Source organism: Ctenopharyngodon idella, chromosome 13 (genome assembly GCF_019924925.1).
Source record: "Ctenopharyngodon idella isolate HZGC_01 chromosome 13, HZGC01, whole genome shotgun sequence".
NCBI classification, from domain to species: Eukaryota; Metazoa; Chordata; class Actinopteri; order Cypriniformes; family Xenocyprididae; genus Ctenopharyngodon; species Ctenopharyngodon idella.
The window spans coordinates 7,499,940-7,516,173 of record NC_067232.1 but is presented as its reverse complement, the minus strand read 5'-3'; the positions used below and the strand labels follow the sequence as shown (position 1 = coordinate 7,516,173).

Sequence of the window (16,234 nt, the reverse complement as noted above, 5' to 3'; positions counted from 1 at the left end):
TCCAGGCAAAGAAACATGTTTTGCAGTTATCATTTTGTGTCAAAATGTTGGATTTTTGGGGTAAAATCATACCCTATATATTGTATTGTTATATACTGTGTTGACAACTCATCAATTAAATATTTACCATTCTGCATAATTGGGTGTTTTTAAATAAACACTGAAAAAAACTATACAAGTTTTAGGGCTGGACAATATGACGAAATATATAACATTGATCTAAGTGATCACTCTGATTTAGACCTACCTATATTGTATTTATATAAAGCGTTCACAGGCAGATTTGCTTTATGTATTTCCCCGGCGTCGAAATCAGGCACATATAAATGTCAGGAAACACGATTCCTGGCTGCATCAACATCCATGGATTAGGTTTCTTTGACATGTCATAAGGAACACTTTCGAGCCCAACCTTTAGTATAATCGTTTGTTTTACTCGCGTTTTCGCAGTTTCCCCTATCAAATCCAGTCATGAAGCAGGTTCTTTTGCCACTCAGTCCAGCTGAGGGAGCGCGTTCCGGCGGGAAAGTGACGTCTGTGCATACACCCTCTATTCAAAGAAATTTAACAGTCACACAAACGGTTTGGAAAAAAATCATAAATAATATCATACATTTTTACTAATTTTGCCTATTGATTCACTTATTAGTGACCGTCTTCCAATTAGCCTATACATATTTCTCTAAACTAAATTCAATTGGCCTACACTAAAAATAGCCTAATAAACATAGGCTAACAATATTGTAACAGTTGTTTTCTATTAACAGAAATGCTATGTTCTTACTTTAGCAGTTTATCACACCACAGTAGGCTACTTTTTAGTTTGTATAAATTTAATATTTTTCATAAATAAGAAACTAGAAATTTATTAGGAAGTTAAACGCAACACTGAATATTCGGCATTCTAGCGATAATGTCGCTATTATTTACATAAGCCATAGTGAACTGTAATAAAATTGTCTTTTCACAGCTTTGAGTTACATGGCTAATCGAAAGAGACTCAATCAGCCTTATTCTCTCTCTATTTATATGGGTAGATACAACCAACGGCTCTGGATACAACTATTCGTTTTTACACAAAGAGTGTTCGTTGGCAGCATCGCAAAAACTGGTATTCCATTCAGGAAATACAAAACAGCCTTTTGGCCGAGAGTCACTCCCTAAACTCTACTATAAACTCCACCCTGATTTACATAGGCCAGGTGTGTGCACAGGTGTGTGTTTGAAGTTGCTTAGTTAACTGGTGGCTGCCCTGCCGAGCGGACAGTAACCAGAGCTTTTCCGAATTATCTTCACTTTTATATCACAATTTTTTGAAGGTGACTCAAAATGAATGACACAGAATATCAGCTGCCTCTGGCTGAGTATGATTTCGAGCGGCACTTTGATGAGAGGTTTGCTATTGAATGGATGCAGGACAACTGGTAAGAACCGTCATTGATTGAATAAGAACTTCATCTGTATTTATTTTTGTTTGGAGGTCCACTATAAATTTGTTTTCTGGTGTTCTGTTTTGTCTCTTTCAGGAAAAAGTCATTTTTGTTTGGTGCTGTGTATGTAGTGGTCGTGTTTGGTGGGCAGCACTTCATGAAGGAAAGACGGAGACTTGATCTGCGTGGAGTGTTAATGCTGTGGTCCCTCAGTTTGGCGATCTTTAGGTAAGTAAAAACTAGTGTTCAGTTTCAGTACACACACTCACACTCACACACACTCACACTACACTCACACTCGGTTATCTGAATGGGGGACATTCCATAGACTTCTATGTTTTGTATATGTAGGTATAAATGCTATAACCTTACCCACATCCTAACCCTAACAGACTACTATTTTTGCTTTTTAAAAGATACTTTTGACCTACCCTTTTCTTTTTTTTAGATTTACTTTTTTTTTTTTTTTTTTTTTAAAGAAGATTTTATCAGATTTAATCCACTTCTGAGTACACTGGGGGTAAAAATTGCGTAGAAACAATTTTTTACTCAGAAATTGCTAGTAAATTTCACAAACAGTTACAGGTTTGTGGTGCAGCAAGTAACATGTTGAATTAAATATGAAATTTTGAAGAAAAATGCCTGGTATTACTATCTTTGTGGGGACATTTGGTCTCCATAATGGAGGGCTTACTAGAATAAAGATATCGGTATCTTTCATAGATGGGCCTACTAATATTTGCGCTGAACTTTTGACCTTTTAATGACACTGCACATTTTGGCTTATTTTTAATGAGACTTTCAATATTGGACATTAGGTTACATATGTGGTTGTACTAAGAAACAATTGTTTCCATATCTATTGTTCCCTGTAAAATTGCTGTTTGAAATGCGAGAGTGCCAAAATGCATGCCAGTGACATGTTTGTGAGATTTGCCACTTGATGTGGTTTTTAAATCTTCAGTGCTATTGTTTAAAGTTGGGTTTAGTTTCACTTGGGTGGGGATGAGTCGTCTTGGTCCCATCACAAAAGAGGACAGAAATGACAGCAAGCACAAAGTAACTGTTTGCATGCTTGTGAAAAGAACAATAGAATATTGTAATTGGATGGCAGCAGTGACCTCTGGTCACATGCTCTTTTAGATCACCCATGGAAACTGGACTTTCACCACTCAGTGAATGTTTTGATATTGATTGCCGTTTAACACAGAAACCGCCTGCTATAGCAATGTTTGTTTCTTTTTCTCCCCCACCCCCAGAGTTAAGAGGCCTGAATTGTTTATCTTGGATACCATGGTTTCACAGTCATGACAGACATATATGACAGACAGATATTCATACAATTCATGTTTTTTTTTTTTTGTTTTGTTTTTCAGTATCATTGGAGCGGTGAGAACTGGTTGCTTCATGTTGTATGTTCTCAGCACCAGTGGTTTTAAACAGTCTGTTTGTGATCAGAGCTTCTATAATGGACCAATTAGCAAGTTCTGGGCTTGTGCTTTTGTGCTGAGCAAAGCCCCAGAGCTAGGTGAGGCTTTTGTTTTATTTTATTTTATAAAGGGATAATTCATCAAAAATGACCATTCTGTTGTCATTTAGAAAAATAGAAAGATTTTGTGTGTGTGTGTGTATATATATATATATATATATATATATATATATATATATATATATATATATATATATATATATATATATATATATATATATATATATATATATATATATATATATATAATATATGAAAGTCAGTGGAGTCCAAAACAACATTGGACCCCATTGACTTTCATTGTATGGACAAAAAAGACCCATTTTTATGAGTAAATTACTTCATTTTTAGGTTAATCATCTCTTTAATTGCTTGTAATTTTGCACTTGCAATCTAACCCTTTTTACACACGCCTTCACTTTTTCAGGGGACACCATATTCATTGTCCTGCGTAAGCAGCGGCTGATCTTCCTGCACTGGTATCATCACATTACCGTGCTGGTGTACTCCTGGTATTCCTACAAAGACCAGGTCGCTGGTGGTGGCTGGTTCATGACCATGAATTACACCGTGCACGCGCTCATGTACAGCTACTACGCCGCTCGAGCTGCAGGACTCCGTGTGCCAAAACCCTGTGCCATCGTCATCACCTGCACCCAGATTGCCCAGATGGCCATGGGGCTGGCAGTAAGTGCACTAGTGTACCGGTGGATGCAGGATGGGGATTGTCCCTCCTATGTGGATAACATAGTGTGGGCTTCACTCATGTATCTCAGCTATCTGCTCCTCTTCTCTTCTTTCTTTTATCAGTCTTACATGAAGGGTTCAAAACCCATGGGCCTCAAAACTGAGTGATATGCAGGACTGAAGTTTATATACAGGTTTTATTTTTGATAGTTTACCTTGTTAAATAAAATCTATTATTATTATAATATTTATTTCATGTTTTTAAAGAAAGGTGAACAATGAAGATGTCTTTTTTTTTTTTTAAAACAACTGCTATTACAGTCTGGCTATGTCTCAAGCTGTTTCAGGGCTGTGTTTTTGTTCTATTCTGATATTAGTTGAGGAAAGCACATCAAATGCACTTCTTTATGTTGAGAACTTCCATTTTGGAGGTGATTTGAATTGAAGTGTTTTTTTTCTATGACTGCTTTGTCCTCCAGTCTTACAGGCCACAGTTTGTAATCTTCAAAAGTCCATGTTTGTTTACTCTCTGCAGACTTGATAAAATGCCCTGAACCAAGCTGAGACACATGGTGCACGTTGTAGCGTGTGCCAAGATCTGTGATTGTAGTTTGAGAAAAAGTGAAGAATTTGTCAAAAGCGTCCTAGTTTAAATGGCCACACCATTAAAACTTCATCCATTTGGTACATGTTCTCCTGGGTGTGTAGGAATTTGAGCATGCTGATTCAGTGTTTCCTTATGATGTTACAGAAACTTGAATTATCTGTGCTGACTGGTTGGACAGGTTCCTAGACATTTAAATTGGGCATTTTAAGGCTGGAATTCTCCAGAAGGACGACACCCTTGTTCTCTCTCTCTCATTCTGTGCATGTTTCTGTCATTAGCTCACTGCAGCTCTGATGTAACTTCATACTGAAGTTACAGTATGAAATACAAGCTGAGGAATGATTGATTTGGACTCTTTCACCCTTGAATGACCTATGGGTAGAGTCACTATGAAATGGTTCCTTCCTGGTTTCTGTACTGAGTATTGAATTGGTGCTTGACATAGTGGTTAACCTTTAGTCGTCCCTATAATGATGATTTTGTTACTTTAGTCACTAGTAAAATGCACAGTTTATATATTTATCATGTATATCACATAGTTCAGTTTATAGTTGTGGGGGTATTTGGTTTTCCACTGAAATTACAATGATGAGGTTTCCACTTATGATCATTTTCAAAATATTGTATTATGTACTGGTAGGCCTTTGAGAATATTCAGTGGAACGAAACTTTTATAATCTGAAATGTTGTTGCTGCTACCATCCAATTTTTTTTATTTTTTTTTGTACTCTGGTCTCTCCTGCCTGTTTCTTTAGAATCACTTTAAGACTGTGAAAGTTTCTATGTTTGCAAATTTCCGTTTAAAGGTTTTAAAGAAATTTTATGACTTTGTCTTAATGTTAGTGAAAACATTGTGTTTGTAGGAACATAGTATGAAGTTGAATGTATAGTGGCACTAGTTTACGTTACAAAACATTTACAACAAACATGTTTACAACTCCTGTATTTTAATAAAGTAGTGTAATGTGATGCAAGTATAATAAAGGTGTCAAATGTAAATATTTCTTTCCTACCTGATCATCTGTACATGTTCCTATAGCCAATGTGAAGTAATTATGATTATTTTTTTGTCATTAAAGTTGTTTCTGTATTATTGTGCCTATCATGTTCTGTTCAACTTTTCAGACAAATGTTGTCAACTGACAGGTTCTCTGAGCTGGCATATTTTATGCATTAACAAACATACTTTTGTTGTAAACAGGAAGTTTTACATATTTCCAGCTCAATGACAGATGTAGACGTTGAGGTTGATGTCATTTCATTTTTCATTCTCCCGTTTCCGCCAGTCAATTTTTCTTTTCTACATGATAGAGCACTTGTGTTAGATATGACTCTGGAAGCCTCTTCAGAAATTAGTGATTTCTGTAGTCTGAGGTTTATTATTTATTAACTGTAATGACAAAAACACTCTCTGAAAATATTCTGGGTATTCTTCTCCACTAGCAGGCAAAAATGTGGTTAGGAGTTAAGCAGCCATACATTGACCCTAGCATTTTTTTTTTATGAATAGAAGGTCAGTAACTTGCCATTTAGCCATTTAGCATGCTGGAACCAGAGGTTAAGTGATTTGCTCAAGGGTACAGCAGCGGTGGTGATACAAAGATCTTAACTCTTCAGTGTCTGGTTTTCGAGAAGCCCCTACTGCTCTTACTTTCCCCAACATATCAACATGCATGGACAACAATTTTTGTTGTATTTGTGCATATGAAAGCCACTTACAAATTCACCCAATGAGGAGAGAATAGAATGCTGCAGTGATGTTTTTTTTTTTTTTTTTTTTTTTTTTAAGCCAACCTGAAAGTTAGCATCACCATGGTTCCATCAAAGAAAGAAAAAAAGAAAAGAAAGAAACCCAGTATTATTTGACTTTTGGATTAGCCTTTTTTTTTTTTTAGAAAATAAGAATCTGTGACCAACAAAAGTATATGATTCATGTTTAGTTCCTCATGATAATCTTCAAAAATAAACACCCTCATTTTAGACATTAAAATTATTATTTTATATCCTAAAATCAACAGCTATAAATTGCATTGAACTTCAATCACCTGAAATGTTTGAATGCATCTGATTTTAGAGCTGTGCATCACGGAAAAATCGTGCCACAATTTTAATGCTGTTAAAGCTCAATACTGCCACCTATTGTTCTGCCTATAGAACAGCTGGACTAGGAGTTTTAAGGACAAAAAAGTAAAATTTCAAATATGGAAATAATACAGAAACGGCCAGGGAAAGAAAGTTACTCTCTGTATTTGCTTATATACAAAAGTAATGTTGCCAGGTAAGTGTATACAAAACAAATAAATGAAAACTATCTGCAATTTGCACATTTATCTTAAAATAACACAGTGATTGGATTTAGACTGCAGCAGAATGCAGTATCAGCTAAGAGGGTGTGTTTGATTAATGGGGGGATGTCATGCTCTCCATTTTGTTAGAAAAAACCCCAAAAAACTTTTATAGCCAATGCAGGCTTGCCCAACTACATAATAAAAAGACTTTGATGTTCTGCATGCTTTACATGAGAATTTCATTTAATAACCATTATCTAAGTGCACTAAAAAGATGAGATGATCAGATGAAACTAGACTTCATGAAAAGCAGTCCAAACATCACTTAATTACTAGTAACCATACATTTTTCTAGATGCCATACATTTTTTAGTAGCTAACCAGATGCCATAAATTGTTTGAATGGAAATATTTATCTTGTCAGATATGGGCATTATTTATTGATCCGTTCTGGGTTTACTTGAGGAAAACTGAAACATCAAAATGAACTGGTTGCCTGTTCTATGCCTTGGGCAGAAAGGTCCCTGTGTGATTGCAGGGTTCAGTTTGCTTTAGTCTGGCTTAATTCAACAGCACATCTAAACAGCTCATCTGCATTGACAAGCTTGGACAGAACCTTGACTTTGAAATGGCTGTTATCCCCTCTGGATCCTCTGGAGCAGAGAGAGGGAGTGACAATACTCACACATGTAAATTCTCCTATTACTCATTTCACAAATCACTCTCCTTGTTTTCCTTGGCTTCCAAACATGTTTCTTTTGAAAAGAGATCAGATGAAACAAAGAGATATCCATTCACAGCCTTTTGCTTAAACTTTTGTTAAGCATGTTGTTAATGTCTTTGTTAGTTAATATTTTCTTAACTCTATTGTTTTATTGATTACAGTGCTTGAATGAAAAGCAGTTACAGGAAAAGGCACCATCCATTTACGCACTTTTCCAATAAGTGTAATTCTATACAATATGTTCGATTAATGTGCAACAAGCCTTCTGTATTAACATACAGTCTGTTTATTTTTAGCCTTTGTATAGGAATATAAAAATAGTTTTGTTAGACATATTAACGTTTAATTTCTTTCTCAAATTATTTTCAGCTGTTTTAAGTGATATTGTTCAATGACTTACAGCTAATAGTGATTATGAGAAGATCCACACTGAAAACCTTAATACACTGTAAAAAATGATATCAATAAGTTATGACAATATGTTTTACATTGCTTTAACTAATTAAAATATGTTAAGCAATTTTCAACTTTTTTATAAGTTATACAAGATTCAACTAATCTTTTAAGTCAGTTTAATGTAATTTAAGTCTGAAGTTGATTGTACTTAAAAATTTAAGGCAGCAACTTTTTTTTTTTTAAGGTTTTTTTTTTTTATATATATATATTAAGAATATAAATATATTATTTGGTACAGTCTGTTTATTTTTTGCCTTTGTATATAAGAATATAAAAATATACCAAACAATAAAATAAATACATATATAAAAATAACATGTATTTCAAATATCTTATGAAATAAAAGCATATAAATGTACTGAATAAAAGCCACTAACCCTTTTTATATTTTTATTTTTGAAATATTTACTTTTAAATGTTATAAAATCCAATTTAAAGAGACAAAACATTATTTTTTGAGAAAGATGTTTTTAAATGCTTAAGTAATGGCTTGGGCTGGCCTTCGAAGAGTGTCCCTCATCTCATTCCTATTTCACCCATAATAAGCCCTTCTATAATGGGGGAGGTGGGGGTGAAAGGGGGGTCATGGGATAGGTACAGGTATAAAACAGTGCTGTAGGGGTCAGAAATCAAATCCCTGAGGAGCATCAAACAAGACAGACCTACTCTTCAGCCCCTTCAGTTTTCAGGATTGAACCAGTGGTGACACAACATGTGGAAAGACAACAGTATTGGTAAGCACTACTGAATGGTGAAATTTGTGTTTGATAGATATTAACATTTAAGATCCCATAGGAAAAAGCTTGATTTCCCAAGCTTCTCCATCTCAAACCAAAAGTCAGGCACTGTAATTCTTCTGCTGCATATATTATTTTTGTGGAGAAGTATTCATACATTGCATTGATGTTGTTTTTCTAATATATGTTTTAATATAAGTTTTGTAGTTTAGTTTGCATTAACTTAAGGATGACAATCACCATAACACTATGATTAGCTTTGCACTCATTTTGATCTTATTTTTCAGATGCATCTGCTAAAATATCTGGAAGCAGTACTGTATCAAGGAGTGCAAGTCGCAGGAAAAGGACGAGTTTCTCAAAGGAACACGTTGAGCTTCTGCGTGCCACATTTGAGACAGATCCTTACCCAGGAATCAGCCTCAGAGAAAGTCTTTCCCAAACTACTGGACTGCCAGAGTCTCGCATACAGGTGGGTCACGATGTCTTATGGCACTTTATGTACAATAACACACTGAATTCACTAATATTTAAAGGGGTATGTCACCCCCCAAAAAATCATAATTTACTCACCCTCATGTTGATCTAAACCTATAAGATTTCCTTTCTTCTGTGGAACACTAAAGAACATATTTTAATAATAAATATAATAAAAGTCAACTTTGGGCCCCATTGACTTTCATTCTGTGGACAATTTTTCTTTTTCTTTCAAAATTTCATATTGTGTCTTCCACAGAAGAAAGAAAGTCAGGTTTGAAACAACATGAGAGTGAATTCATTTTGGGTGAACTATTTCTTTAATTATGTAAATAAGGAAACAACCCCTTCTTCTCTGCCTTTATGTCTCTTACGCATTTACAAATTCACCAGATATGCATAAAAACAGGTGAAGTGATATGCTAATAAGGTCTTATGTGAAAACATACTGTTTGCTGTCTTTGATACCACTATCAATATCTGACATGACGTAAGCGTCTTTGTGTTTATCTGCTGTTTAGTTTAGAGACCGTACGGCATGTAAACAATAGACAAACCAGGAACAGATAACCATCCTGACTTTATGCCACCGTAGCTGGATGTCATCTCATAATGATTAACCTGAATCTTTTGACAGGGAAGCTCTTATCTATATGCACTAGATGGTTGAGTCTAATCTATCAACTGTATTCTTATGAGGCTGACTCTCTATATCTTGATGTCTCCATTTGCAATAGGTATGGTTCCAGAATAGGAGGGCTCGCACTTTGAAATGCAAGGGTGGAAAGAAGCCATTGTGGCAATCTGACTCACCATTGCCAGCCTACAGCGCCATGCAGAATTCACCAAAGCAGATACACTCTTCTAACAGGGAGGGCGGCAAGTCTGGTGCGGTCACCGGACCTTTATGCACTTCACCAACTGCGTACCCCGATCATATTAAGGAAGAGATGGAAAGGGATGGCCTTTATGGATGTGACACTCCATCTTCCATGTCTATCGGTGATGATTCCGGGTACTGCACCCCTTCATACGGACACCATCAGGCCAGAGCCATGAATGCTCACTGCAGCCCTCCTCTTCTAAGCCCAGAGCATCAGATGCCCCCTAACTGGGCTGCGAGGTATGACAGAAGGTCACCTATGAGCTCCATGTGGAGTCCATATCATCTTGATGCCTATGCCTGCAATACCAGCTCCATCCAGAGCTTTTTTTACTCTCCGTCTGAAAAACACAACAGCCTTCAGCCACTGACCCCTGTTACCCCAGACTCGGGTTGCTGGGAGGGTGGTTTGGAGGGAACTCCTCCAGCTTCCAGCTCTTTTTGTGTAGACAACTCAGAAGTTCCAAAGATGGAGAGCCAACAGGAAAGCGGGATTCACCACGGGCCTCTGCCTGAGCTGCCGGCCCTGTCGCTACAGGAGATCCTGGGAGAACTGCAAGGAGACTGGTGGCAGGGAGAAGGACTAAACAGCCACTCATCAGACGACAACCATGTGTATGGCTGAATTTTGCTGTGTGCAATCTATTTATGACTATTTATTTAATGTATTTATTGACTATAAGGATATGCCTAAACAATAATGTATTATTTATCTAATCTGAAAGTGACAACATGAGAGATTTCAGATGTTTTTAGACAAATTAAATGGGCTTTGGTCTTATTTATCTTCATTGTTGCTATTTATTTAATAATCTCTGTAAAAGTGTAATCATGCAGCTGAGTATATTGTTTACAGACATCTTTATTGACTTCATTTAATTGCTGCACTTGCATTTAAATAAAGATGCTTTTTCCCTAATGTTCTCTCAAGTGTCATTTAAATAAAGATGCTTTTTCCCTAATGTTCTCTCAAGTGTCAGATATTATACAGTTGTTCTGTATATATTGATATAGCTTTTTGTACTTTTTCTTTAATGCATGGATAACCTCAATGGCAGAAAACCATGATAATCATCAAATATGCTGCATAACACAGTGTTTCTGTCATTCATGAGGTGAAATATTTGTGCTCGATACTATCACTTTTCTGATCTGAATCAAAAAGTATACACTACCATTCAAAAGTCTGGGATTAGTACAATTTTTAAAATGTTTTTGGTGTAATCTACCTGCACCAGCTGCTTTTACATTGTGAGTGTGGGGTGGGGGTGTTTTTAGAAACAGTTATGTAACAGGAAGAGGAGATAAGTGATTTGCATAAACTGGAAGGCCTTTGTCTGCTTGCAGCTCCTTTGATCAACCAACAGTTACAGGAGCGATTGGTTTGAAGAAGGGTGGAACCAGCACTAAGGGGTTTTGGCCCTGTAGTAGAAAGCCTTTCATGATCAGGACGTATTTATTGTACTTTTGTATTGTTCATCTATAAATAAGAAAACTCTGGAACTATACAAAAACAACATCAGTGAAGAGGACCCAATAACGATAATATAACTGCAAGCAACGATGACGGGCCCATGCCCGGCGCAACTGCCACCCCGGTGGCTTTATGGAGACTGTTCATGACAGGAAATATGCATTTAAACTGGGTGAGTGTAAAAGGATTTTGTCAATATATGAGACTCTTCCTGTATCCCTTTTTGTCATTAATTTAATTCCTCGCCATGGCAACAACATTCGAGATATCCAATATCTGTTTGCAATGTAGCATCGTCAATGTCTTGGCATCATGTTCAGAAAGTTTGGTGCGAATCGTAAGAATCCCGTACAAGAAGTAGTTAAAAATTCAGAGCCTGATTTTTCAAAAAATCCACATTCAAACCAAAATAGCCGACGTCCTGTTGGTCAGAGCTAATGACTGTAAATTAGAAAGATATATGTACTGAGTTTGGTGACTGTAGGTAAACATCCCCCCCCCACCCCACTTTTGTCAAAAGATGGCGCTACAGAGCCCCATCCTCCACGCCCGTTTCTAAGGCTTTGCCATGTCTACTGGCTGACAATTCTGATGTGTGTGTCGAGTTTCATGCAATTTGAAGCTTGCTAAGAGCCTCAAAAACACCCAAAAAGAATATTAAAGTTTGAATATTAAAGCCATGGCAACAGTATTCAAGATATCAAGAATCCTTTCACAGGTGTACATCTGCGGTGTCTTGACATTATTCTGACGAAGACTGAATCAAATTGGGTAAAAATAAGAGGGCAATTTCAAAGCATTTTGAAAGTGACACACTTCCTGCTGCCAGTTGGTGGCGCTATGACTTTGACTCACATCCATGTGATCGGCCTCCTACATCAAACATGCAGCTGAAATTTCATCAAAATCAGTCAATGTATGCAGAAGTTATATCACACTTCCTGTTTCCCTTTTCTAGCCATAAATTTGTTTCAACGCCACCGCCAAACTGTTCGAGATATTAAAAATCTGCTCACAATTTAGTATCCTGTTTTATTTTAAATTTTAGTATCTTGACTTCATGCTGACTGAGTTTGGTTGCGATAAGATGAATTCCCTAGGAGAAGTATATCAAATTCCAGAGCATGCGTTTTTCAAACAACCCATAATAGCCAACTTTCTGTTGGACTGGTGTATGACTTAGGCTGAATCCCAAATGGCACACTTCTATGCACTTTCGGTCTTGTAGACTTATAATGGCTGCCGTGTACGCGTGTCCGTTATTTCAGCTGAGCCTGCAAGTTTGCGAGCTACGCAGAGGACTTTACCCGGCAGTCAAAGCGGCATTACGGCATTACAGGTTTAGGGTACCATTTGGGATTCAGCCTTAGAGTGCGAAAGTTATACATCCCGATGAGATCTACAGTATAACTTTAATGAAGTTTGGTTACTGTAGGTGAAAAGTCAAGTCATCTTCATTTATATAGCGCTTTTTACAATACAGATTGTTTCAAAGCAGCTTCACAGTGCGCTACAGAGCCCTTCAAATACAACCATATAAAAGGGTGTGCCACAGAGCCCCCCCACAAGCCCCCCATGACAACTTGTGTCCGGCCCTGATGGCCAATGATTCTAACGTGTGTGCAAAGTTTCAAGAGTTTTTGAGCATGTTAAGGGACCCAAAAGTGCCCGAAAGTTCGAAAAAAAAAAAAATTACCTAAAGAAAACAATAGGTGTTAACAAAAACTAATAAGGTGACAAGGTGCATGGTAATCTTCATGGTTTCACATCTGAATTGCAGGAGTATGATGAAATGCATCTGATATACCAATTCATGGTTCCCTGGTGGTAACTGAAACTCTCTGTCTCCTTTATCTGTTGGAGATGTCTCCACGCTCCTTTTCCATCTACTAATAGGCCTAAAAACAACATGTTCTCTTTCCATAGGAATACACTCCCTACTCCCTTCTTTATAGACATTCCTGCCTCTCTCAGAACAAAAGAAGTCACAGTGCAACCGGATGAAGGCCAGGAGGAGTTGTTGGACAGTAGAAGTATTTTCCAAAAGCCTGGTCAACAAGCATTGCAACTCTGATAACTGACCACAAGCATGTGTAACTTCACATACACCATCTACGCTGGTATGGATGCAAGAATGGACTATAGGGAATTTTAAGTGCTGTTGCATATTCTTTGTTTTTATGTACGTTTGTGTACATTCATCAAACCCTTAGTAATCTTTTAATTCCAGTTCACACTGCACCAATAGACACGGACAACCACCAGATTACAGTATATCACTTCTTAGACATTCCACGAACCGACAAACAATGAGTGAACATGAACCGACCAACACTAACAGACAGTGTCAGGGTATCTGCCGAATTGTATCTGCCATTGGTCGGTGTGAACTGCCTTTTTATAAAGGATGTTTTATGTATGTACTGATCTCACAAAGCACAATACAGCAGGATGTTTGATTTTGTGGATGTCTGGCATTTTCCCATAACATTTTCTTCAAACAACACTTCAAAACAAAACACAAGGAGGAAGTGGTGCTTGTGGTTATTCTGTTCCTCTTGGATGAAACTGCATTGGATGTGACTCATGCTGCTACCACATACATGCTTATGGCAGTGACTTACATGCTCATTGCATGTAGGCTATTATATAGCAAAGAGGTGTGTATTTTATGGAAATAGATAAAAAGTGATAGAGTGTGAGTGAGTGAGTGAGAGAGAGAGAGAGAGAGAGAGAGAGAGAGAGAGAGAGAGAGAGAGAGAGAATGAGAGGGAGAGAGGGAGGGAGAGAGGGAGGGAGGATCCCTAGCAAACAAGAATGTCTCTTCCTGTTTACACAATTTATGGCCCAGTAGAGGATGTGGCAGAATTAGCCCGAACCTTAATTATATTACACATTTATAATAATTTATTGTTTAAACAGTATAAATAATATAAAATAATTAAAAAATAAATGGGTAAAAAATAAATGTAAATGTAATATATATATATATATATATATATATATATATATATATATATATCTATGAGTCATTCTACGAAACGGGTGCCATTTGGGTCCGCAACATTTGATCAGATGCATAAGGCACAAAAAAGTCCCAAAGTCTGTTTCCAAAGCTTAAAGTTATTAATTCAAGTGTTCTTTTTAACATGATATATGATAAAATGCTTTTTTTGAAGATTAGCATACTATTTTTAATCATTTTTCATTATTACATAGCCAATTTCACATGTCCATGTTAAACATCTAAATTATCACCAAATAAGTTATATTTTTTTCAAACATATACTATTTTCAGGATTATATGTGTCCCTGTTTACATAAGATATATTTATTCACAATAAACCTTATTTTTTTTGTAAATATTTTATGATTTGTGCACGTCCCTCAGTTTGACTTACCACCCCACCACACTAACTTGTTTTATCTATAAATAATGCACTGTTCCTTTAAATGGCATCACAAAGCTGAAGTGACATTATTTGAACCTTATAGCCACATAGAACAAAAACAGGAAACTATGTACATTTTTTTTTACATTGTTTGTTTGTTGCTTTTTCATGTTAGGCAGGGCCCGTCAAGCTCAAACCTACCGCCCCGTCACGCAAAATAGATAGGGAAAACTGTTTTTTATTCATTTTTTTACATTATTAATACAAAGAAAATTATATTTCAGATTGAATGCATGTATGCTAGGTGAGAAACTTGACCACATGGGAGATTTGCGGACATTTTGGGATGAAATTTACCACCCCGTCACGGTTTTTTGACGGGGTGGTAAATTTCATCCCAAAATGTCCCCCGATAAAAAATCACATTCTGAGGGGTAAAATTTTTTTTTTGGCAGAGTTCCTTTGGTAAAATGTGCATTCCAAGGGCTAAATATCATGTTATTTGGGCTCGCTTCAACCCGTGGATGTGAAAAACAGTCTGCGGCAACAGTGTAAAAGTAGCCTAGCCCAATTCTGTGGGAAAATCGCAGACTTGGCAACACTGTTAGGTTCATTCACTCACTCATTCACTCACTCACTATATTACTCACACACTTTTTACTCAATTTGAATGTCTTCCCTCCCCCAGTTTTTAAAGTTTAAAACCAGCAGATCATATAGAGAAACACTTTGTCCATAGCCAACCACCCCATCACATCAGTTACCACCCCATCACATTTACCACTCCGTCACAGGGTCATTTTGTTAAAAGTTTATGGAAAGAAAATGAAATATTACATAAATTAATGTTGAATTATGTTCTTGTTGTGTGGACTAATCAGATAAATGTAACTTTATCTGTATTTTTTAAGTGAATTCATTTTTTCAGTACAAACAATGAGGCCATTGAAACGTCAAATTCATATTTCAAGATTAAAAATCTAAGAATAAAAAAATATATTAAATTACAGACTTTCTATTGATGGTTTCCAAAAAAGGGACATTTTACTATTACGAAAACATTAGATTTTAAAAATCTATTTCTTATTTTACTACTCCAATGGCATACATATTTTCCGTGACGGGGTGGTACAAGAATGGCTTCCTTGCCTGAATAAAAAGGATAATATCAATAAAGATTTTGTGCCTGAGGTGGGAAAATATGTTTTTTGGAGGATTAACATATTTTTCAAGTTGTAGGTTTGTTTAAAAAAAAAGTTTGTTCTTGCAAAGTGGAAATGGCACCCGATTCGTAGAATGACTCATATATATATATATATATATATATATATATATATATATATATATTTGTGTGTATATATCTATATGTATGTGTGTGTGTGTGTGTGTGTATAAATATATTATTATTATAATTAGAATTGATTATTATTCATATTAAACAATAGAAATAAAATGAAAAAAATATTAAAAATAAGGGATAAAAATACTAGATATTTATATTGTTCGTGTTTTTAACGTCACTTCAATACTCAGTATTTGCATATCTAATAAATTTAGATAAGCGGATGCCTAGTAAATAATCGTGAAACG

General features: G+C 36.2%; 2 protein-coding genes and 1 long non-coding RNA gene across 3 annotated transcripts; all 3 read left to right on the top strand.

Moving 5' to 3' along the window:
- Positions 1-1,193: 1,193 nt before the first annotated feature.
- elovl6l (ELOVL family member 6, elongation of long chain fatty acids like) lies at positions 1,194-5,303 on the top strand. Its single transcript, XM_051917976.1, has 4 exons — positions 1,194-1,424; positions 1,527-1,658; positions 2,807-2,958; positions 3,347-5,303. The coding sequence occupies exons 1-4, from the start codon at positions 1,330-1,332 to the stop codon at positions 3,772-3,774; spliced, it is 807 nt and encodes a 268-aa protein (XP_051773936.1). The 5' UTR covers positions 1,194-1,329; the 3' UTR covers positions 3,775-5,303.
- Positions 5,304-8,237: 2,934 nt separating this feature from the next.
- mxtx1 (mix-type homeobox gene 1) lies at positions 8,238-10,697 on the top strand. The gene is given in 3 exon segments (XM_051917845.1): positions 8,238-8,246; positions 9,633-10,268; positions 10,270-10,697. Coding segments are annotated over 3 exon segments (741 nt in total). The 3' UTR covers positions 10,366-10,697.
- Positions 10,698-11,124: 427 nt separating this feature from the next.
- Positions 11,125-14,226, top strand: LOC127525033 (uncharacterized). Its single transcript, XR_007933231.1, has 2 exons — positions 11,125-11,424; positions 13,179-14,226. It is a non-coding gene; the product is annotated as an uncharacterized LOC127525033 (long non-coding RNA).
- Positions 14,227-16,234: the final 2,008 nt, after the last annotated feature.